The sequence below is a fragment of the Cotesia typhae genome, unplaced genomic scaffold (genome assembly GCF_013202065.1).
Source record: "Cotesia typhae breed Kobodo isofemale line unplaced genomic scaffold, CoteBio_Ctyphae contig_26, whole genome shotgun sequence".
Classification (NCBI taxonomy): domain Eukaryota; kingdom Metazoa; phylum Arthropoda; class Insecta; order Hymenoptera; family Braconidae; genus Cotesia; species Cotesia typhae.
Genome location: NW_027423732.1, coordinates 2,685,658 through 2,709,819, shown reverse-complemented (window position 1 = coordinate 2,709,819; position 24,162 = coordinate 2,685,658). Strand labels below are relative to the sequence as shown.

General features: G+C 25.5%; 3 protein-coding genes across 4 annotated transcripts; 2 read left to right on the top strand and 1 right to left on the bottom strand.

Moving 5' to 3' along the window:
* Nucleotides 1-2,637: 2,637 nt before the first annotated feature.
* Nucleotides 2,638-5,082, top strand: LOC141525453 (heme A synthase COX15; the record flags this gene model as incomplete). Its single annotated transcript, XM_074239967.1, is given in 6 exon segments — nucleotides 2,638-2,785; nucleotides 2,942-3,004; nucleotides 3,007-3,073; nucleotides 4,048-4,214; nucleotides 4,217-4,686; nucleotides 4,761-5,082. Coding segments are annotated over 6 exon segments (1,170 nt in total), but the record flags the coding sequence as incomplete, so codon positions are not given.
* An 885-nt stretch (nucleotides 5,083-5,967) lies between these two features.
* On the bottom strand, nucleotides 5,968-15,153 carry LOC141525235 (ubiquitin domain-containing protein 1). 2 transcript variants are annotated; one of them, XM_074239628.1, is made up of 5 exons: nucleotides 15,045-15,153; nucleotides 14,844-14,958; nucleotides 11,844-12,203; nucleotides 9,513-9,631; nucleotides 5,968-8,523 (listed from the first exon to the last, which is right to left on the bottom strand). In XM_074239628.1, exons 2-5 carry the CDS (start codon nucleotides 14,923-14,925, stop codon nucleotides 8,365-8,367), a joined length of 720 nt encoding a protein of 239 aa, XP_074095729.1. In that variant the 5' UTR covers nucleotides 14,926-14,958; nucleotides 15,045-15,153; the 3' UTR covers nucleotides 5,968-8,364. The 2 variants fall into 2 exon arrangements, with proteins under 2 accessions (XP_074095729.1, XP_074095728.1); XM_074239627.1 differs by having other exon boundaries at nucleotides 14,844-15,145.
* Nucleotides 15,154-15,334: 181 nt separating this feature from the next.
* On the top strand, nucleotides 15,335-24,131 carry Mms19 (MMS19 nucleotide excision repair protein). Its single transcript, XM_074239626.1, has 7 exons — nucleotides 15,335-15,948; nucleotides 16,029-16,267; nucleotides 18,785-19,117; nucleotides 19,231-19,825; nucleotides 20,686-21,938; nucleotides 22,012-22,176; nucleotides 23,784-24,131. The coding sequence occupies exons 1-7, from the start codon at nucleotides 15,840-15,842 to the stop codon at nucleotides 23,976-23,978; spliced, it is 2,889 nt and encodes a 962-aa protein (XP_074095727.1). The 5' UTR covers nucleotides 15,335-15,839; the 3' UTR covers nucleotides 23,979-24,131.
* The last annotated feature ends 31 nt before the right edge of the window (nucleotides 24,132-24,162 follow it).

The window sequence follows — 24,162 nt, the reverse complement described above, 5'->3', positions numbered from 1 at the left end:
TAAGCGCTACTCAAAATCTAAAAATGAAATAATAAAAGTTTTTTTTTTATTTTGTAATTTCAAATCATCCAGTAATGAGTTTTCGTGTCCACCGAAAAGTACCTTTTTTTACCCGCTATTAATAAATAGATTTATATTAATCATACTATTAACTATTGAATTATATTATGTACTAGCTGTTACCCGCTCGCTTCGCTGGGCATTTTATAGAATTATATTTTTAGATCTAAATTTGAAATTTAATTAGAATATTGTTTTGACTTTCACAAATTCCAAATTTCATCGAATTAGCATATCCATGTAATTATTCCAGCTAATATTCATTGTAACTTTCAATATGCAATCATTATAATGTTTGAGTGGCTTTTTTTTGAAAAATGAATAATAATTGACACGAAGAAAAAAATTTGAATCGAGAATTTGGAGTTTATAGGAGCTATAGCTTGAAAATTAAAAATTTTTAATGTTAACACCCACCTTCCCAAACTCCTGTGAGATGAGCTATTGTAAAATTTGCCCATAGACTTTTTCTGCATCTCTTACAGAAAATTCCTACCAAATTTGGAGTCGATAAGAGCTACAGTTTAAAAACGGGAATTTTTCATTGTTAACGCCCTCGCAACCCCCCTTTTGGGTGTAAAATCCGTTCTTAGTTGACCTCTACTCGGCAAAAAGAATATTCTTGCCAAATTTTAAGTGTCTCTAGGTCTTATAGTTCCTGAGATATCGTGATGAGTGACTATATCTATAGAAAGTCGTCTATATACATATAGATGATAATATAACCGTGATTTAATTATTCAACTTTTGCACTCTTTGTTATCTACTTCTGAATATCAAAAATTTTTGTATGTATAATTTTAGTGAATATTGTGCATATAATAATGTGTACTGCACAAAAAGAAAAATTTCTTGACTGGAGAACAAAATTCTTGGCTCAAGAAAATTTTCGGGTACCTGAAGAAAGACCGAAGTTGTGTTGGCCGAAGTAAAAATTTCTCATGAAATTCTATTCTTGGTGGAAGTAATTTTTTCTTAATTCAAATTATCATAAATACTTGATATAATAAATTTTAATATTTTATCAAGATTTTTAGACACTTTAGGGAAACCACCTATTTTAGCTGAGAAAAAAATTTTCTCACCTTGAGAAAATTTTTCTCTTGAATATTTGATACCCATTTTATATTATTTTGGCGTGCAATTAATCATATTGAATAAAAAAAAATGATTCAATATTATTTGATCTTCCCATTTGACATGTTTATTAATAAAAATATTAATGAAAATTTATTTCTATCGAGATATTTAATTTTTTGGAGCAAGAGGCTGAATTTTTTTAAAAGAAGATTTTCTTGATTTAAATAAATTTTCTTGGATCAAGATACGTATTTCTTAAAGCAAGAGAATTAATTTTATTGGAATAAGTGAAATTTCTTATGTCAAAAACAAATTTTTTTTTTTTTTTGCGCTCAAGAAAATAATTAGGAAGAAAAATACTTTCTTAGCTCAAGTGAACCTTTTTTTCTGTGTGCTTCGATTGGAAGCTTCATGTATTTTTTCTGATCCTAATTTTCTTTTATAAACTACTGTTATTAATTAAATATACTTATTGTAAAATTTGTCATACTCATGGTCAACAAATTGTACTATAAAATTTTTATTTTACTTAACTATTTACACTGAATTTTGTTCAATTTTTTTTGTCATGAATTTTGTAAATATGTTTGATTATTATAATTATATGCGTACATATATATACTTAGAGTAACGTTAATTAACTGTTATCTACTAAATAACTAACAGTTTTTTTCTAATTCACATTTTGTAATGTTTGCATTCTACGCGTTAAAAACACATAAATAAATATTTTTTGTTCAAGTATAAATTTTTTGAATGACAATTTTTGAAAAATACAGTTTTCTCCGATAATTGAAGATTATTATTTAGTAAGTTGTTATTGTTGCTCTAAAAATAATTTTTTAATTTTATTAATATTTAAAAATGATTTTACTTTATAACGAGCTCTTTTTCAAATTTTTTAATAGATTGATTAGAAATTGAATTAAAAAGTTAAATTATTGCCATGCAGTCTAATTTTCGTAATATTTCATCATATTACTCGATCGTTTTGCGCGTGTGCAACAACTTGCAGCTCCAAGTATAATATGCTCATGTGAAATAGAGTTAAAATCTATGTACCGCAATTTAATTTGTTTTGTAGAATATCATAAGAGTTAATAATTATAATTACTCTTAAAAATAATTAATTGATTACAACAGTGATATTAATAATTATTATAAGCAATAAGTTACTTTATGTATTAACAAAAATCATTTATTAACTGATAAATGCAAAAATATTTTATAATTTTCTAGCGGGACATCTACCAAGTAAAAAACTATATTATAACTAAAATTTAAAAGATGATAACTTGAAGTTATTTTTTTCTCTTGCTAAAATTTTATTTATTACTTTCAGAATGTTAGTATTATCAAAATTGTGCACTTCAGGAATAAAAAACAGAATAACCTCAAAATTATTGGTATTAAACACACATACTTTCTGTAAGTTACCGTCCAATAATAGAAGCTTATCTGCAAGTCTAAAACTATTTACAAATACTTTGAAAAAAAAATCAACTGACATTTTTAAAAAATGCAACTCGATCAAATCAAACTATCGCAGTACGATTTTCATCAACACAATGTAAAAAATCTAAAAAATTGGTTGGATCTTGGTTATTATTATGCAGCGGAATGGTATTTGTTGCAGTATCACTGGGTACTATTTTTTATTTTTCACTTTTTGAAGTTATCAAAAATGTATTATTAGAAATAATTGAGAAAACTTATGGAAAATAAACTGTTTATTGAATTGTTATAAAAAAAATTCTTGTTATTTTACTATATTTTGTTAAAAAATTACAATTTTTTTTAGGAGGTATAACTAGACTAACTGAATCAGGATTATCAATGGTAAACTGGCGTTTTTTAGGGGAAAAATGCCATTAACTCAACAGCAATGGAAAGAAGAATTTGAAAAATATCAACAGTATCCTGAATTTAAAATGTAAGTCAATATTTTTTCATAATTTTTTACTAAAATAAAATTACCTACTTATATTCCCCGGATATTTTATCAAACTGATTTTTTAAGCTGCTGAAGGCTCTTTGAAAATTTTTATCTTAAATCTGAAATTATTTTTATACTTTATTGTCTCCTTATAAAATCATTTTTTTTTTTTTTAGTTATTTTTTTGTAATTTTTTTAATGCAATAAAAAAAATTTGTAAATGTTAAAAAAAACGAAAGTTTCGCTTAAAAATTTTAAAAGTAAGCGTTCAAGTTTTTCTTAAACCATCAAATAAACAATTGTCATTAAGCTTACATACAAATAAATAAATTAATTATTAATTATCAAAATCCATATCAAATTTTATAAATTTAATTCAAATGATCTTAAAAATAGTAAATATTATCTTTGTTTGATTATTCTAAATAATGTATTGAAATTTATTCATTGATTTTTGTGTTTTCAAATTTATTAAATAAACTTTATATAATTACATATGTCATAGTACTCATGTGACTATAGAACTGTTATGTATCTTTGCCGTTCGGTTTTTGCCATGGCATACGGTTAAATTGAAGATTTAAATAAATAAAGAAATAATAAAAAAAGCTTACCTCTAAATTTTTACCTTTTAATCTTTAAAAATTTGAAAAATATGAATTTTTTTTTTTTTTATTTAAAAAAATTTCAATGCGATAAAGTTTCAGAAATCAAAATTTTTTGAATTGCGAATTTATAAAGAAACTAGATACTTTTTTCTTAATTACTAATTTTTTGAATAATTTAGTAATACTTTTTTTTTTTTATTAATTTTCTATAAAAATACTAATAAATTTTTCTGATTAGTCATTTTTAATTTTTTGTTTAAAAATATTCATTTCTTTAATTTTCAACTTAAATTTTATTGATATGGTACACAATGATTAATAAGTATTCCCCATAAATTATGTAATTAATTTCATTTGTTGCAGCCTTAATAAAGATATGACATTAGAAGATTTCAAACGAATTTGGTGGATGGAATATATTCATCGAATGTGGGGAAGATTGATTGGAGTAACATTTATAGTCCCGGCCTCATATTTTTGGCTGAAAGGAATGCTTAGTCCAAGAATGAAATTAAAAGTTTTAGTGTTAGGGGCTTAATTGGTTTGCAAGGATTAATAGGGTGGTACATGGTTAAATCAGGATTAGAAGATCGTTTCGATGGTCCTGGAGATGTTCCTCGTGTTTCACAGTATCGGTTGGCCGCGCATTTAGGTTTGGCATTAGGAATTTATGCTGGATTCTTTTACAATGCATTGGATTACTTAGTACCTGCTAAATCGATGCCAATTAATTTATTTCGAGAACATAACATATTATCAAAATTTTCATTACTAGCTTCAAAATTAGCCAGATTGAAAAATTTTGTTTATGCTACCAAAGGATTAATTTTTTTAACGGCACTCTCAGGAGCTTTTGTAGCTGGCTTAGATGCTGGATTAATCTATAACAGTTTTCCGAAAATGGCCGATAAATGGATTCCAGATGATATTCTTGCATTTTATCCTTTTTTGCGGAACTTTACAGAAAACCCAACTACTGTTCAATTTGACCATAGAATTTTGGTAAGTGATGTTTTTTTTAGATGCAGTTATTATAAAAATACATTAGGTATTAATTATTTTGTTTTCTTTTTTAGGGAATTACAACTTTAACAATGATCACATTAGTAGGTTGCATGTCAAGAAAATTGTCTATTCCAGGTCGTGGTTCCAAAGCAGTAGTAGCCCTGGTTGCTTTTGGTTATTTACAAGTTTTATTGGGCATTACTACGTTATTAAATTATGTCCCCATTCCTTTAGCAGCGTCTCATCAATCTGGCAGCTTATTACTACTCAGTTCGATAGTTTGGCTTTGTCATGAGTTAAAATTTGTTCATCGACTACCAAAGTAAAGTTAATTTGTTTATTTATTTTTAATTGATAAATATTTATAATTGTAAATAAAATTTTAAAAATTTACTATCAAGTGTTATGTATTTAGATTTATAGTATAATTATTATGAAATTATGGAAAAAAGGTTTATTATTTTAAACAATTTTAACTTTATAAAATGCTATAATTTAACAGAATTAAGAAAAATTTTAAAAGAATTGAGATTAAAACTGAATTAAAGACGCATTTTTTCGAATTTTAAGTTTTACTTTTGAATACAAATTGATCAGATCGAATTTTGGAGAAATTAAAAAAATTCACTTTTTACGAATTTTTTCGACAACGATAACTCATGAACGAATCAACCGATTTTGACCACACTAAACAAAACAAGACTAAAAACAAAAGCATTGAAATCGGTTGAGTAGTTTTAGAGATCAAGTGTCCGCCATTTGAAAAAAGTAGTTTAGAGAAAAACGGGTTTAAAGTTTTTTACTTGCTATTATATATAAGAGCTCTGTAGAGCTCGCACTTTCACAAGTTTCACTATGTTAGATTTCGAATTTTTAGAGGTAACTAAAAGAGTATAAGGATGGAGAAAATGCAGCAACAATTGATTTTTATCAATTGTTTTTAATTTACAACGTGATCACCTACCTTGAATGAGCTTATAAGATACTTTATTTTTAGTACACGGTTAGATTTCGCTCTGATAAATATAGTATAAATCCATAAAAGTAGTTTTTATTAATATAGTAAAATCTCATATCAGGGTTTATAAAAATATAATAGCAATATTATTTTTCACGTATAAAAAAAAAAACTTAATTTTTTTAATTAATAATACACATAATAAGTAGTTTTGTTCTAGAAACTTTTTTTTTTTTAATTTATGCTAACAGAAAATTTATTATTTCTTGAAGTGTAATTAATATTTACAAAAGACAGGTAAAAAAATCGACCAATTTGAGTATTTTTCGTTTTTTATATATTAAATAATTCGTGAGGAAATTTTTCACATGTTAAAAGTGTACAAAAGTTTTTTCATTTATATTATGTTCGGGCGTGATTGGATAGACGATATTTATTCAATTTGTTGTATTTTGTTTAATTGATTATCATTAAAGGTCGATATTCCTATCATTAATATTTTTGTTATTATTATTATTATGATTATTATTTTTATTAATTATTTTTTTAACCCTTAGCACTCACGTTAACTATTAAGTAATTCTTTATCTCGAAATGAGGAAAAAAATCACATTTCTTGAGGAGTGTGTTGAAAATATTTTTTTAATAAATTTTAGACAAAATAAACCATCTAGACTTTGTAAATTGAAAATATATAAATTATGTAAAAATAGAAAAAGTTTAAGTTATTGGTTCCCTTTGAAAGATAAGATTGTTAGCGTTTTTAAATGAGCGTAAGCGAAATGTTGATAACGTGACTGCTGAAGGGTCAAACTAGTTCACTTTTGATTTGATTACTAAATTAATTATTACTGGCAGTCATTTTCCAATCAGTCACAATTTATTTACTAAAATTTTCATTTTGTATTATTGATTGACTGCTATTACTATTATTATCATTGTTTTTGTTTAAATTTTGTAAACTTTTGTTTTATAAAAAAATTTGTGTGAATTTTAAAACCACAAGATAATAAAAAAATTTAACATAGTTCTTTTCACTTATTTTTTGCAAATAAATATTTTGGAATACAATTTTATACAATTTATGAAAAAATAGCCATGGCTATTGTTGCTACTATGATGGAAAAAAACACGATTATTTTCGTACACACAATAATATAATTAAGGTACCGACGAGTAATAACAAGGTTTTGCTACAGGATATTTGTGATGAAATGAAAAATATCCAGTTTAATCAACTATTTATAATATTAATCATTATTTAAGCACTTACGTCTTTCAAATATAGAAAAAAATATAGTAACCTCTATCTTGAACAGAAATAAAATTAAATACCTTAAAAAAACTTATAATTATACCTTACTCCCTGTAGTCAGATTATAAGTCCTACTTTAACATAATTAAATAGTTTAACTGCATTTTAATCATCTATAGTATTTAAGATCAATCAATAATCGTAGTATTATTTAAAAATAACTATGATTATTGATCTCAAATACTAAACATATTAAGTATAATTTAATTATTTCAGTAGATATGCTAAATTCATAGACCTTATTTTCTGACTAGACGGAAAATAAATTTTATTTAAGTTTATAGTGAAAATTACCACATTTTGTTTACATTTTTTAAAAAATGTCCTCAAATAATGATTAATCAAAATTTAAAGAAATTTTTTTTTCTTTTCATTACAAATATCTGACAACGGGTCTTATTAAACGCGGGTATTATACAGTGAATTCGAATGGTATTTACGTAGAAAATTTGTAATTTAGAAAATAATCATGATTTAAAATTATAATTACATAAGTGTTTGCACTCGCATACAGTAAATTCATGATTTTATTTTCTATTCAAATAAATGTATTCATAGTTTTTAAACGGGTCGTTCGATAAATTTTAATAATTCAGAGTTGAAGCATAAATAATTTAAATTAAGTCAAGATAAAATCACTTAACACATTCCTTAGTCGTTAATATTATTTTTTGTAGTATTATTTAAATTTATTTTAGTTTGATAATAAATCATTAATTCGACTATTCAATTTTATTTTACTATTAAAAATTGCACTTATAAAATACAATATAGTATAGTTATAAATTTTATTGTTAATAATAAATTTATCATCTAAATCTAATAATTAATGTATAATCTACGTACAATATTTTTATAATAAAAATATTTTTCTTTACATTTTCAAAACGTTGAATTGATTATTTTTTCTTTAAATGATAATAATAGTAATAGTTATAAAACAGAAAAATATGTGCATATATCCTTTTTACATTAAAAAAATGATATTTTTATTCAAATTTTTTGTCTCCGTCTGTATTATTTAATAGATATATTTCTTCTTTAAAAAAAATATAAAAAAATTGTTTTTTTTTTTTTTTATTTATTTATAGAAATATTACTTTATTATAATTAAAAATTTTCAGTCCATTGTACTGTACACTACTATTAATTATTCCCATATTATTAAGGACGCTGTATATAATATATATATATGGATTTTGTTTCTCAATTCATGGCTGTTTATAACATTATAATTAAAAACTAAAATACATATGCTGTAATCCGTTTCTATTAATTTGTATATCATATAATCCTTCATTAAGTGTTGAATTTGTTTCATTTTATATACTTCACTTAATAAATTTATTAGTAAAAAATAAAGTTAATTAAATTATTTTCTTGTTAATTTTAACATTATCTTTCAACTATTCCTCGTAGGACTCTCATCTTTTTCAGCATTAACAATTACTTGAATAACGTATCCAGGTTGTATTTTAGCTTCTTCTATATGCATTTTATCACCAAGTAATTTGCCTCCAAAGAACCATCTTTGCTTTGAAGGTTCTAGTCCTTCTTGACTCTATAATATTTATAAATTTATTATTATTGTTATTGATAAAAACCAATTATTTGTTTATTATAATATTTTTCTACTAATATAAAAATAATGAATTAAATGCAACCTATTAACTCAAGCTGCCATTGTTGTTTTTTATTTACATCGAAATAATCTATTATCTTAAAATACCTGACACAAAAAAAATCCGTAATGAAAAAAAAGCGCGAGTTTTAAATTTTAAACTTTCTTAACTACAAAGTGTTTTTTTTTTTTTTTTTTTTTTTTTTTAGCTAAAATAACGTAAAATTTGTATTTTATTCTTGTTAATTATGGTCTACCTTTTTTTTTTTTTCTGACAGTATAAAAAATTTTCTAAGCTAGAAGAGAATAAGCTTTAAATTATTTATCTGTAAGTCATTTAAAAATTTTTAATGTTACAGGGAGACATTTTTTTATCCATTTATTATTCAACATATTTTGAACTTGAAAATTATTTAAAAAAATTTTTTTACGATTCTACATGGAAAGAACAAGATGACACTGGATATCATCCCAGATTATACTCAGTGATATCCGTGGTGAAAAAAATTTCAGATAGTAGCTAGTATAATCCAGATTATACTGGGTGATATATCTGGATTATACTCATTGTAATCTGGATTATACTGGCCGATATCTGGATTATATTCATCATAATCTGGATTATACTAGCTACTATCTGAAAATTTTTTTCACTCAGTATAATCTGGGATGATATCCAGTGTCATCTTGTTCTTTTCGTGTATGCGTTTTGAATGACCGATTTGAAATTAAAGAATAAATAAAATTTTTTTATAATTCTTTGATTTTTAAAAGCGCAATGTGGATAGTAATGTGATAAGTAATAAACAATTATATTTAATCAAAATTTTTGAATAAATTTTTTTGACAGTGTATTTTCACTAAATAAATATTTTGACTCTAGTTCTATCATAAAAAAAACTATTGTTAATTAGTCGAATAAAAATTACCTGTAGCTTTTTTTTAGCAATTCCAATAGTATCTTTACTGTAAACCGGAAGTTTAACGTCTGCAAGAGTCGTTGACAGTCTCAATTTTAATGTAATTTCTATACCACCATCAACAGGTTCTGAAAAAAAAAAAAAAAAAGTTATTGAGTATATGTATACTATAATGTATAAATAAATGAAAAATAATAATTTAAAATAACCATCAGTTAATGTGTTAACTGCACTGTTAGCTATAAAAATGAATTTAATAAAACATATCCTTATTTAAATTCTTTTTTTAATATATTCGTAAATGACATCAGTGATGACTTTAAATCTAATTTTCTCCTCTACACAGATGATCTTAAGATCTATAGAATAATATCTAATGCATTGGACTCAGCTACACTTCAAAATGATATTGATGAGCTTTCTGAATGGTGTGACACTAACAAGCTAAATCTGAACGCAAAGAAATGTTTTGCAGTATTTTACTCCCGCTCCAATTCTCATATGGCTGCAAACTATTTACTTGAGGACCATAGGATTAAATCGCAAACAGAAGTCAAGGACCTAGGCATCACTATTGATAACAAACTTTCCTTCTCCAAACATATTGACAATATTAGTCTACGAACTTTCAAACTTCTTGGTTTCATAACCAGGACCAGCCGAGACTTCACTGACCCACTCACTTTAGTGCGTATCTTTTCCTCGCACATATCTCCTCTGTTCGACTACGGATCTGTCATATGGTCATCACCCTCTATTGCCTCATTAATCAATAAAGTAAAAAGAGTCCGTCATAAGTTCTCCAAAATCCTGGCATACAAGTTTGCCGAGAAATACGGACACCAGACGATGCATTAAAACACTAAAAATTAGATTCTTTTGAAAAATGCAGACAGATCTCTGACTGCTTTATCTTCTTCAAACTTTTCACAGGCTTAATTGAGGCCCCGGACTTACTAACCTGCTTCACCGACAAAAATCTCAACCTCAGGCATAATCGTATACTGAAAACAACGAAGTTCAGTAAAAACTATGTCATCAACTGTCCGAAAAACAGAATATCAGCTCTCATTAATAGATATCACACTGACATAAATTTTATCGATGGTTCCTATATAACATTCTTAGCTAAATTAAAAGAAATCTTGTAATTTCCGAAATGCTTCAATCCTTTATCCTTATGTAGATTAGTCTTGTTTTCTTTTATAATTCTATTCATATTATATTCTCTCAAAATAAAAATAAACATTTTGTATTACTAATATGTACAAAGCTGATTGACGTTTAAATAAATAAATAAATAAATAAATTGTTTTAATGAAATTGAATAAAATTTTTAGCATTGTCTTATAATAATTATTTATATCAAATTTTTAGAGGCTGTTGACGATTTTTGTGTACTTAACATATTTTCAAGTAAACAAAGTTCAACTTAGTTTTTTAAACTGAATGCAATAACTTGTTCAAATTTTAGTATAAAAAAATATAGAGAATTAAGGATTTTCTGACGTGATTGAACTAAGAATTGAATAACTAAGGTTTCTTTTCCACTAAAAATTAATGAATATTTACTATTAATTTAAGTGAATTTTATAAATTCATGTATCAAGAAAAGTTTTTGATTTAGTATGGGTACTTAAATAAACAAATATTTAAATGTTTGTTTATTAAAACGTAGGAGTATTATTTGTTCTTTTAATGATATCTTGTATTTCATTTCTTGAACGACCCTTAGAAATCGGAATATCGACTTTAAATTTGTAACGTATAGATTATTTTTTTAACGTAGAGAATGGTAGAATAGAATCACCAAAAAACAATCTATTTTTGACGATTTTAAAAATTTTTAAATCTTGAGTGATCTTTAAAAATTTTTAATTGAGCTGAAATCGGGAGAGTTTTTAACAATAAACTAATATATTTCTAGAAAATCAGAAAAAATAGCTGGTTTTTTCCGCTACTTTAATAACTGTTATAAATTATAAATATATAATTTTTTTCTATCAGAGAATTACACTTTTATAAGATTACAAAAATTTATTTGTTCAATCAACAATCTAAAATGCGTAATTTTTCAAAAGAAACGTTATGCGAAAATAAAAAGTTATTAGTTATTTCCAACTAAATGCAAAGAATGATTTATGAAAATTCAAATATAATTTATCAAAACAAATTCGATAATACATTAAATGTGTTTTTACTCAGTATTAACTTTTTTTTTAATTCTGTAAAAATGATATTTATCATCAGAATATTAATAATACTTAGCAAAGATATTAATTATCATAACCAATATGACATTGAAAACAAAAATAAGGTTAATAACAGTGTATATTTTACCTGAACAATCAGCTGGTGAATCTCTACCGCTATCTTCTTTGACAATATTTATCGGATATGATAAACAGTAAATTGGTACTTGATATCTAGTTCCTAGTTCATCATAACATTCTGTTAAAAATCCATTTGGTACGGATATATTTGCGCCATCAAGTATGGCTTGTGCTAATTGATAATCTGCTGCTTCTGCAGCGGTTGCACCGGCCCTTAATGCATCCCATATTTCTTTTCTACCATCAAATGCTGGTGCTGTATCCCAAAATTCATCACGCTTACTGCGTAATTGTCCTTCAGTTAATGGTACATCTGATTTCCATCTGATTATTTCATGGCAAAGTGGATGATTTTTGCGAGAATTACCTGAAAAAATAAGTTAAATTGATTTAATTTAGGTCTATTATGAAATCAATAGATTTAACGTATTATTATCTTACAACTAAAAGCAAAATAATTGTATGAAAAAACAATTTAATGTTGAAAGATCCAGTCTTGGAATCGATAAACGATAACAAATTGTTAGAATTCTAAATTTTGACGATAAAGTTTTGGATAAATCTGAATGAAATCATAAGTCTGCAATTTTTATAAAAAAGATAGATGTCACACAATTTGAATATATTAAGTGAAATACTTTATTTCGCTTAAAAATTACTTAATAGAGTGTGATAGAGATTCAAACGATTTTTGTCAAGTGTGGTAAAATAATGCGACACAAATTACCAAAATTGTAAAACAAATATACCTCTGTAATATTTTCGAATTTTTTTTTTTTTTAAATGAGGTCTTCAAATGATAAGTAAATTTTATAAGAGTATTAACCACACAGGGCTACATAAAAAATGTTAAAAAAAAAAAAGAGTAATTTGTGCCATTTTTTATTTTTTATGGAAAAAGCATGAAATTTTATTATGATATATTCAGAAAATTTTACGTCCTAATTTTTTCTTTCCAACTAAGAAGTTCAACCTAGTGTTAAATTTTCTATCAATGCATTACTTTCATCTGTAAGTTATAATTAGAATTAGAATTAAAGTTAAAAGATTTAAATAATAAATCTCAATTAATTATTGATAAAGTTATAATCGTACTTTTACTAAAAGATAAATTAATTTTATATGATTAAAATATGATTGTAAAAGTTAATTAAAAAAATTATCGACCCAAAGTTTTTAGAGGTCGATAATTAATATATAAATTAATATGTAATAGAAATTAATATATAAGCTTAAAAAAAATTACTTTTTTGAAAGTTAAATATTAAAATATAAGAAGTCAAAAAACGTTTTGTTGAATTCATTAAGAAAAAAAAAAAAAAATAAAATTTGTAGTAAGAATTAATTTAAAATTTTATGCAAATATTATCTTGATAAAATAAATTAATTTATCCATCTACAACAATTAGGTAAATCCCTCTACATCTAATAAAACCTTTCGTTGAGTTGAGTTTCATCTTGTACTGCATACTTCATTTTCACGGCTCATGTACATCGAATCTAAATTTTAAAAGTTGTCAAACTGAAGTTCATTCTTATTAAACTTGATTACAGAGTTAAATACTATTTTTAAATTAGCTTGATTACAGTGGCCATAAAAATAGTAAAATTTCATTTATTCAGTAATAGTTTTATTGTAATAATATTTAAAGTTTAGCGGATTTGGATTTTTAAGACTAACTTTATCCGTTTGAGAATCACCGAGAAAATTAAGGATAGAATTAAAACAATTTTTAATTTACTCATAATGATTAAAACGAACTGAATCTTGAACACTAATCATATAATTTATTATTAGTTTACTATAATATGAGATTACTTAATAATCTTGCGTTTAAGTTTTGAATAACAGTGCAAGATCATCATCAAAAAGTTTTAATTGCAAAAAGTCGTGACCTTAAAAATGCTTAACGTGTTTAAAAAATAAAAAAAAAAATTTTGTGGTGTATTTAATGAATAGTTTGGTAATAAAAACAAAATATTTGAGAATATATATACAAAGGCTGTCAAACAAAAAAAAAATGATAAAAATAACTTTTGGGAAATAAAAACCCATTTTTTTTGTGTTTCAAAAATACATACTCCAAAAACGCATGAACCAATGAAAATTTTTATTTACTTCGTATTAGCGGAAAAAGTTTCGGAAAGATGTAACGTAAAAGAAATATTAAACTTTGCTCTCATCAAGACGTCCCCACAGATTTTAACCAAAAATATTACAATAAAAGATATTTTTAATTTTACAATGAAATTTAAGAAGATATTATTTCAAAGTGATCAACTTGCAGAGTAAAGTTATTTCAGAGTAGAAAAATAAAGATGTTACAGAATTTTTTTTTTTTTGATTTGGCATGTAAAGATTTTTATCAATGATACTGTAATTACTGGAGTTATGATTATATTTTGGTCCTGTTTATCCATTACATTAGATCTAAAACAAAATTTTAAAAAATTTGCATTCATATTTTTTTCAGTTCCTTCACAAAGAATTTTTTTTAAACAATTTATTTATTTAAAACTTGTCTTAAAAATTCTCAGATGTCTGTTAATTTTAATATAATTTTTATCATTTCAATATTTAATTTAGTTGCCCGAGGATAAAAACATTATAGCATATATATGTTTCTTATCTTTGACATGATAATAAATTTTACGAAAACAATTGTTATATAGTTTTATTACAAAATTTTACTGTTTTGAGGGGTTAGTTAAGATAACCGTTCAAAATTGTCTGAATGTCTATATTTTAATAGTTTGTAAATTTTGACATGATTTAATTGCAAAAACGATTTAAAAAATTTATCAATAATAATATTCTGCAAAATGTTTTTATCTTAAAATAAAAAAAAAAAAAAGTATTCACTTCATTTTGTCGTGTGAATGAAAAAAACCAAATAATTTTTAAAAAAATCTTTGTCGCCTTATAAATTTTTTACTGGATGAATTATTAATGTTTATATATTATTACAATGATTATTGTAAATAAATAATAAAATATAATAATTACCTGATTGTGTTCTAGTTGAATTAGCTGATGTATCATCTACAGAGGCAGTCCTTGCCCTCGTTATTCCAATGCAACCACCCATTCTACACGATCAAAATAACCAAACATTTCACTACTGTAATTCAATAATAATAATAATAATTTTATCACAAATTTTTCCATTTTTATCCATATTTGGATTTTTTATACTTAAGATTTTACTTCTTGATCATTTAATTACAGTTTTGCTGTTTAATCAATAAATAATGGTAATTATCACGATATAAATAAATGAAATATATGTATAACATTTAATATTCACGCAGGGTGATGATTGTTCGATTCTTTATATTCTACCAAGTTTATCATCTTTTTTCTCTTTTTAGTTTCATGAGTTATCCCGCTGTCCCACTTGATGGCGCTACTTTCTCCCCTGACAGCCAGCGCTTTCTCAGTAAGTGTTGACTTCCAGCAGTTACGGTTAATTTATACATCAAGTTGGCGGTAATTCTTCTCTCAATAACAGTTGTAAGCAAATTGACGGAAATCTACGACCGCAACTTGAATACAAGTTAACAATCAAACTTGTAGTTAAATTTCCTTTCAACTTTACTAAAATTTGAAGGAAATACTTGTACAGCAAGTTTTGACGTCTATTTGCAGAGTAAGTTATAGGTAACTAATAGGTAATCGCTCGCTTTGCCAACTTTTTCATTAAGTTATAGGTAAGGTGGCTATCAGGGTCGTTTCTATTTTAATTGGTAATGTCATCACTTACACTATCAACTTTTGATAAGTTAACTTGATAAGATAGATAAGATTTCTTGATAGCCAAAGTCAAGCTATTACATATGGCCAGCGTGCTCATTATTCTTAATGGAAAATAGAAACATACAACACATTTTGTAATAACCTCTTAAATACGGCAAAAAAGTTTTAAATCAATAATATATTAGCTGTAATAAAGATTATTTATTGATTTATTTTTCGGTCAAATATTTATTTCAAAAATCAAGAATGACGCCTACTAAAACAAATGATTTTTTTGTTGAAAAATTAAAAACTATTTTTGATAATGATTGCGAGAAAAATAAATTGAACAAGTTGTGTGTTGATATCGTTAATGGTAAGTGATAATTAATTAATATCTTCTTATGTTTTCTCATATTTAATAACGAATAAGAATTTTTTTTTTTTTATTTACAGATATCGAGAATGGACAAATTAAATTATTTCAAATAATTGAACACTTGGGTGTATTTTTAACAAATACAGATGTACACACACGAGAAAATGGAATAAAGACTTTGTCACTGATTCTCGATAATATTGATAAAAATTATTTAAATGAACAAGAAGTTGAGTTACTATCGACGTTCTATTGCGAACGGTTTAAAGATCATCATAGTATTATTCCAGTTGTTGTTCAAGGAATCTTATCAATCGTAAGTTACTGGTAATTATTATATATAATACTAATTAAGATAGGTAAAAATTAAATACTTCTTTAAGATTAAGAACAAATTTACAACTTTGATCTAAGGGACTTTCGAGAATTAATTTTACCCGGTCAAGTTTTCCAACCTCGAGTAACAACAGATAACATGTGATTAAATATCATTGATACACAATTTTATGTAAAAATTGACTAGGTAATTATACAGAATAAACTGCAATTACATATGATTAGACGAAGTTTTATTCAATTTCGTAGAAATTAATACAATTTTAACGATAGCTGGTTATAGTTGATCATAGCCTAAATGTTTAACAGTAATGTGGTAAACATATCTATTAATGCTAGCATAAATTAATTAAAAAAAAGTCCATTCTTGAACCAAGAAATTTTATATGGCTCAATAATTTTTTTGCTTTATTAAATACAGTAAAATTTTTTATAATGATTCTTTTAGTTCAGGGTTTTTGCTTGAATCAACTTAATTTTTTATTAAGGCATAAAATTAATCTGTTGTGAAGACTCAGATTTTTTGTTAGCAACTACGTTAAATATCTTATTTCTAAAGCAATAACACTTTCCCATTTAGATCATTGTTATACATTAATTATACAATATTATAACTGCTATATTATAATTATACATTAAATGATTCTATAATAACAATAAATTAAATAATAAATACTTTACAAAAATTATAGCACAGAGCAAAGCACAAGCTATTAGACTGCTAAAGAAATTGAGTTTGATATCGATTAAAGAAAAATTAGGAAGACGGTTGACCCTAAAGGCCATCCCTGTAACTTTCCGCTAATTTCATACCTAAACGCTTAAAATTTCACTTATAATGTTTTTGAGCTCTTCGAGCTCAAAATTATAATTTATGTGTTATTTTGAGTTCTCCGAGCTCAAAGAGTTAGCTGTTATATGATTTTGAAGCATAACTCTTCGAGCTCAAAAGCCTGATAGAAGCTTGATAAAACACCATTTTTTGAATTTTCAAATTGCAATAACTTTTGAATGAATGAACCGGTTTCCACGCGGCTAGCGGCATTCGATGCAGTTGTTAAAGTCTCATAAAGGATCTTTAAATTTCAATTAATCGAACGAATTCACGATATCTCTCAAACAGATCAACTGATTTTGACCGGCTTGGCGGCGATCGACATGGTATTTCAATGTTAAGAGCTAATTGGTTTTTGAGTTGATCGATAAAGCCGTTTAAAAATTATTCCAAAAAAACCACATTTTTTTTTTTCCTTTTTATGTGTCATTTTGAGTTTTTCGAGCTCACAGAGTTAGATTCTCTGCTTTTGAGCTCTTCGAGCTTAAGAGTCTGATAAAAGTTTAATAAAATCCTATTCTTTAAATTTTCAAACTGCAATTACTTTTAAATGAATAAACTGATTTTTAACGCGGTTGCTAGCTTTCAACGCAGTTGTTTGAATCCTATGATTGGCTTTTAAACACAAATTAATTTGACCAAAAATTTCGGACTAATTTGAAAAAATCACTTTTTTTCGATTTTTTTCAACGATAACTCACGAACGAATCAACCAATTCCGACCGAACTGGTGACGATCGACGTGATGACACACACACAATAACTTCCCGATTTTCAAAAACTTTCAATTTTTTTAGCGGGAAGTTTAAAAATATTTTATATTTTTTTTTTTTAATTATTATTTCGAAATGAAATGTGGACTTCTTGATGATTTAAAAGAGGAAATCAATTTACATATTTTGATGCATACTGCAGAAAAATTGATTGTGTTTAAATAATATAAATGATCAGGCCAGAAAATGAGTTAAAAAGTAAAAATATTTTAAGAATGTTAACGATTCAATTGAAACAAAATGTCAACACCTATGTCGATCTCATCAGATGTGTGAATGTTAAGATTTATGTAAAGAATAGCTTTATGCTTATTATAACGAAATCATTTTTAATAACTTTTTCAAGGAAAGCATCAACTTTTGAATTTTAAATGTTAAAAATTTGTATATAAATATTTTCAAGTTTTTAGAAACTTTAAATGGTGGAATATCATTGAAATCCTGAAACTTTGCTTAATTATATCAGATCCAGTTTAATAAAAAATTTTGGCAATTTGAATACGTAGAAAAATGATAACTATTTAGTATGCCTATAAAAAATTCTCTTTCATATAGAATATTCACTAAGGTATGTCAAAATGTAACTTCCGTGATGGACCTCTTAAAATTGGAATTTTGAGTTTCGTTTTTAATAGTTGTGTTAGGGCATTTTCTGACATATTTTGAGCGTAAGGGATTTATTTGATTTTCAGAGAACTTTTTAATATGAGCTTTGTTTGTGCATTTCCGCTGAAATTTCAAAATTTGGCCGGAAATATCCAAAGTAAGATGAATATTGACGTACCAGTTTCAATATAGGAAATTATTGTTTATATCCTGATTTTTAAAAGATACATTTTTCAAAATATATCATAAATAATGAATACTAAAAATGATGAATTATTTTCAGATACAAATGAAAAATTTACCGAAAACATGTCTACCGAAAATATTTCATGGTCTCTATAATGATTTACGTTGTCAATCTGAATTGCAAGCGACGCGCAGGAATATATTTTTTATATTAAAAATAGCGTTATCGCGCGATTTGGAGAATTTGAAAAAAATGGGTCCAGATTTTATATATGGGGTGATATCATCGATGGACGGAGAAAGTGATCCTCGTAATTTGATGATTTTATTTGATACATTACCAACCTTTTTACGAGAATTTTCATTGGGTCATTTGACTGAAGAGATGTTTGAAGTTTTGGCTTGTTATTTTCCTGTCGATTTCAATTCGGTAAATTTATATTATTATTTATTTATTCATGAATATATTTTATTCATAAAATGATATATATTGTTACTACTGTATTAATATTAAACTATTTATTTTTATTTTTTTAATTATAGGCTGGTAAAGATGCTCAACAAATAACCCGAGAAGATTTGGCACACGGATTAGAAAATTGTTTAATACAAGTTCCCGAATTTGGTGAATTTGTTTTACCGTTAGTACTTGAAAAACTTGATTCTAATTTAAAAACTGCCCGGCTAGATGCTTTAAACTTATTAATTCGTGGTTCGAAAATTTACAAATCCGAAGTATTGGCAAAACATGTCGATGAACTGTGGCCACTAATAAGACGTGATGTATTGCCAGGAAACGATAACGAGCTGAAATTAAAGAACTACGATGTAATTACCCAAATTACACAAGTACTTAGTGATGATAAAATAAATTTAGAAAAATTTATAAGTCGAGTTATAGTTGATTTAAAGTCAAGTTTGGGTGATGTACAGTTAAGCTTATATTGGCCGTCAATAAAAGTATTAGAAACTATTGCACAAGCTCATATTGATGCTGCTATTTACGTTCTGAAGCTTATTGTACCACTTTGTTTAGGACAATACGGAACAAAAACAACTATTAATGATAAAATTCATTTAATTGAGACGATGAATATTTTTTTACATACTTTGGACAATTTAGGAATGAGAGTATCAGGTAAATTCAACAATATCTTTTTATAATAAATTAAGTGATGACACTTTGTTAAGCATGTAATATACAGTCAGACTTCGTTATAAGACTAGTTCGGAATTCAGGGGAAAAAATTTCTGGGAAAAGTTTCTTCTTCTATAGTATACTCTTGTCTTTTGCACAGAAACCTCGCTATAAAACTATCAAATAAAAAGTTAAAATATACAAATAAATAGTATTTATTAATAAAAATCATAATTGTTTCTTTAGTTCAATTAAAAAGTGTTTTTATCAACATATATATTCATAATATGTACTGTTTACTTGTATATTTTTACTTTTCAGTTCATAGACTTATAGTGAGGTTTCGGTGCAAAACTTTTATTCAGTAGTTGGTGAAGGAAAGATTTTAAGCGAGTTTCAACAAGTAGTAGAAAAGAGTCTTATATTGTGTAGTTTTTTAATGAGGTCCGACTGTATAATAAGTGAAACATTTTATTCAAACTTTTCAATATATCAAAGAAAAACATTCGACAAGTATTTTTTGAAGTTTTTTACTTTAAAATATATCTATTAGTAGAAATAATTATATATTTTCATGTCAGATAAATTTATCACGACTTGAAAATGCCAAGGGAACTCTATTCTGAAGGGTCACAGAAAATCAGGTCTCAATAGCTGCCAAAATTTTTTAAATTTTGAAATAAAAATTTCCCGAAATATTTGTCAATTGTTTACCATTGACATCTTAAAAAGTTTAATTTAAATAGTTGATTTGTTAGAAAAAGTTGGAGTAAGCGTTTTTTTCAACTTACAAAATCAATAAAAAATCTTAACTTTTATTAATTTTCAAAATAGTTTAAAGAAAAATCTTTTTATTGCAGACATTCCTGAACTAACATGGGCAGATATACCCGGTTTGTATCTAAATGAATTAGTAATTGAAGAAATAATACTGAAATCAAAACTAATTGACGGTTTGGCAATGCAAAAATTATCATTATCAGAAAATCAACGTCACTTAATTTATGACAAAATATCAAGTGAGATTGATAAAAATCAAAGTGAAAATTTAATAACTTCGTGTTATAACATAATGAAAATTTTAGCGAAGTTGTATGCAAATGAAATACTTGGATTAATGGATAATAAACTAAAAGTTAATGATGAAGAATCTTTGGAAATTCGAAAAAATCGACTTCGTGCTTTAGCAGAAATTTCGACCATTTCAAATATTGGAAAAACTATTCTGCCAATTTTAGTTCAAATTGCAGTATCAGTTGATAATGACATGATAAACATGTCGCTATATTGTATACACAAAATATTGTTGATGAATAATTGTGAATTTAATATTCATATATTTTTATACAAACAGTGTGATATTGTTTTTCAATTACTAGAAACAAAATTGAACGGTTACCATGACAGAAAAATGGTATCAAGTATATTACGGTTAATAGTACAAAAGTTGAGTGCTGAAGAACAGCGAGAAATTATTAATAAATATTTTGACAGATTGAGTGAAAACATTGAAAGATTAGAAGGTGTTTTAATTCCTTTAATGCCGTGTATTATTAATAGTAATGATAATCGTTTTATTGATTTAATAAAAAGCTTGATAGAAGTTTCGACTAAGAATTTAGACGAAAATATTCAATTATCTTGTTGTAAAATAGTGTCGACGTTAGTAAATAAAATTGATAATGAATATTGTTTAGAAAAGTTACTAAATTTTATACGTGAATTAATAGTTGAAACTTTAGAATCAGATAATTACAGTTTGATGGCTAAAAAATCTGCTGTTCTACTGAATATTTGGGTAACTAAAACTTTAGTAACTCGTGGAAGCAAAGCAGCACAAGATTTTATCGATTGTCAGTTAAATATTCTTAAAAATCATTCAGTTGGTGAATATACGGCAAATCATTTTCGAATACTCGTTGATAGTTCTGATGATACATTACATGTTGATAATTATTGTATTATAAAATTATTTTACAAACAAAGAATTTTCCAAAATGTTATTCAGCAAAATTCATTATTTGATGGTGAATCACGACAAAACTATTTAATTGCTTTTACTTTTTTACTCGAAGAAATTCCACGAGACATTCTATTGATGCATTTATCTAAGGTTTGTTAAAGTTATATTTTATGTCAGTCGAGTATTTAAAAACCGAAAATTTTTATAACTTTTTTTTTTTCAGGTGCTACCTCTACTTATTGAGTCTCTTTCGTTGGGGAATAAAGAAGTAATATTATTTACGTTAAAAATTTTAAAGGATTTATTAGATACTAAAAATGTGGCTTTTGTTGAACAAATCCAAAGTTTTATAACTGCGTGTTTGAAATTGACAACATATCCAGACATGGTAATTAATCAAGTTTTTTTTATAATAATTTTGTTTTAATATTCCATCGATAGTTAGTTAACCAAATTTTGAAGTACATGATTGTCCTTAACTAAGTTATTTAATAGAATGATTTTGAAATTTGAATTTCAAAAAAAAAAAAAAAAATTATTACGGAGTTTGAAATATTCGAATTTATTCTTTAAGGTAGTTGTCGAGGTTAAGGCATAGCGTTAGAAAATTATGAAATTTTTTTTATTGAAAGATAAATATTTTAATAATTCACCACCAAAATTGTAGGTCAATTCACCACACCGTTTTTAAGTAATTAAAGGGGATAGCCACTGTGAAATTTAAAAAAAAAAAAAAAAATTTTATTAAATTAAAGTTTATACATAAAAAAAGATATATCTAGAGTTTTATAAAAATTCCGAATATTTTTGACTTATAGACATTTTTGTGACAGCGTGTCAAATGATCATTGCACGCGCGGCGCTCCGACAAAAACTCGTTTTTTTCGAAACTACTTTTTTGAATTGGTGGGATTTATAATTTGTATAAATATGAATCGATTTACAACTTTTTTCCGCATTCGTCTATTCAGTAGCTATAGTTGTACGTAGGGGATTTTTAAAATTTTGATTTTTAAGATTTTTTAGGGCTGTTTGAATCCAAAAAATGAAAAAAAATTTATTTCGCCATTTTTTTTTAAATCCAAATTTTCAAAATCTCCTACTTGGAACGATAACCACATGCATGCAGATTACAACTCAGTTTGGTTTCTTTGTTGGAGATAATCCGTTTTTGAGTTAGAGATCCCACCGTGGCTGGGAAATTTTTTTGGTGCTCCACAAAAATGCTTATAACTTTGTAACAACATGATGTTTTTAATCCAAATTTAGAAGAATGATTTTCAATGTCTACTTTATGAAACAAAAAATCCCGATCTCCAAATTCCTTTATTATCCCAGTCAAAAAAATTCCCAAAAATCATCTATTTTTTTCGATCCTCACAGTAGCTATCCCCCTTATTCTTATAACTGTTGACGTGAAGTTAACTTTCGGAAAATTCGATAAAAAAAAATTTCATAATTTTCTGACGCTATGCCTTAACCACGACAACTACCTTAGGTTTTATTACTAACAAGGTTTTTAAATTAAACAAATTATATATTAATTTTAAAAATAGTGTTTTTATTATTCAAGAAAATTGATGCATTTTTACTGTTAAATTTATACGAAATCAAATACACATTTTAGTTCAAAATTTAATAAAAAGATTCATGAATTAATTCTAAGACAAATCAAGTTTAAAATTTCCGAACTAAATTTCTCAAAATTTTTAGTAAGTGCAGATCCGCGGATTGTGTTGAAATTATTTTTCTGTATTTTCATATTAAAATCTGCAATTATGTTTATATATATATTTTTTTCATAATAATTATATTTATAATTAAAATAAAAATCATTTTTTATAGAAGAAAAGAACAGTACGGAACTCTTTCCGTACGCACTTGACCCAGACTTCATTTTTTTTTTTTTTAATAAAAATTGAGTGCAAATTTGTAATTAGTCATAAAATAAACAAAAGCTTTATTTTTAATTGAATTTTATTTCATGACTTTTAGAACATTAAAATAGCAGCGCATAATTGTTTACATAGTTATTGTAACTATTCTACAATTGACATTAAACCATACCGCGAGGATGTTTTGGAAAAATTATCAGAGACAATTGACGACAACAAACGCTTAGTACGGCAAGCATCTGTAAAGGCACGAACTCGATGGTTTTTAGTTGGATCACTCGGTGAACCTGAATAATGAGAGCTTTTTATAATAAAAAAAAGTTCAAAAAATATTGTCTTTATCTATTAAATTTTTTTACAGTTATTCTTTGTATTGTATAGTTTATAATAAAAATGATAACATGTAATTGGAAAATTCAATAAAGAAATATTGATTTTAATAATTGAATTACGTGATTTTAATACTGTTAAGAGTAGTT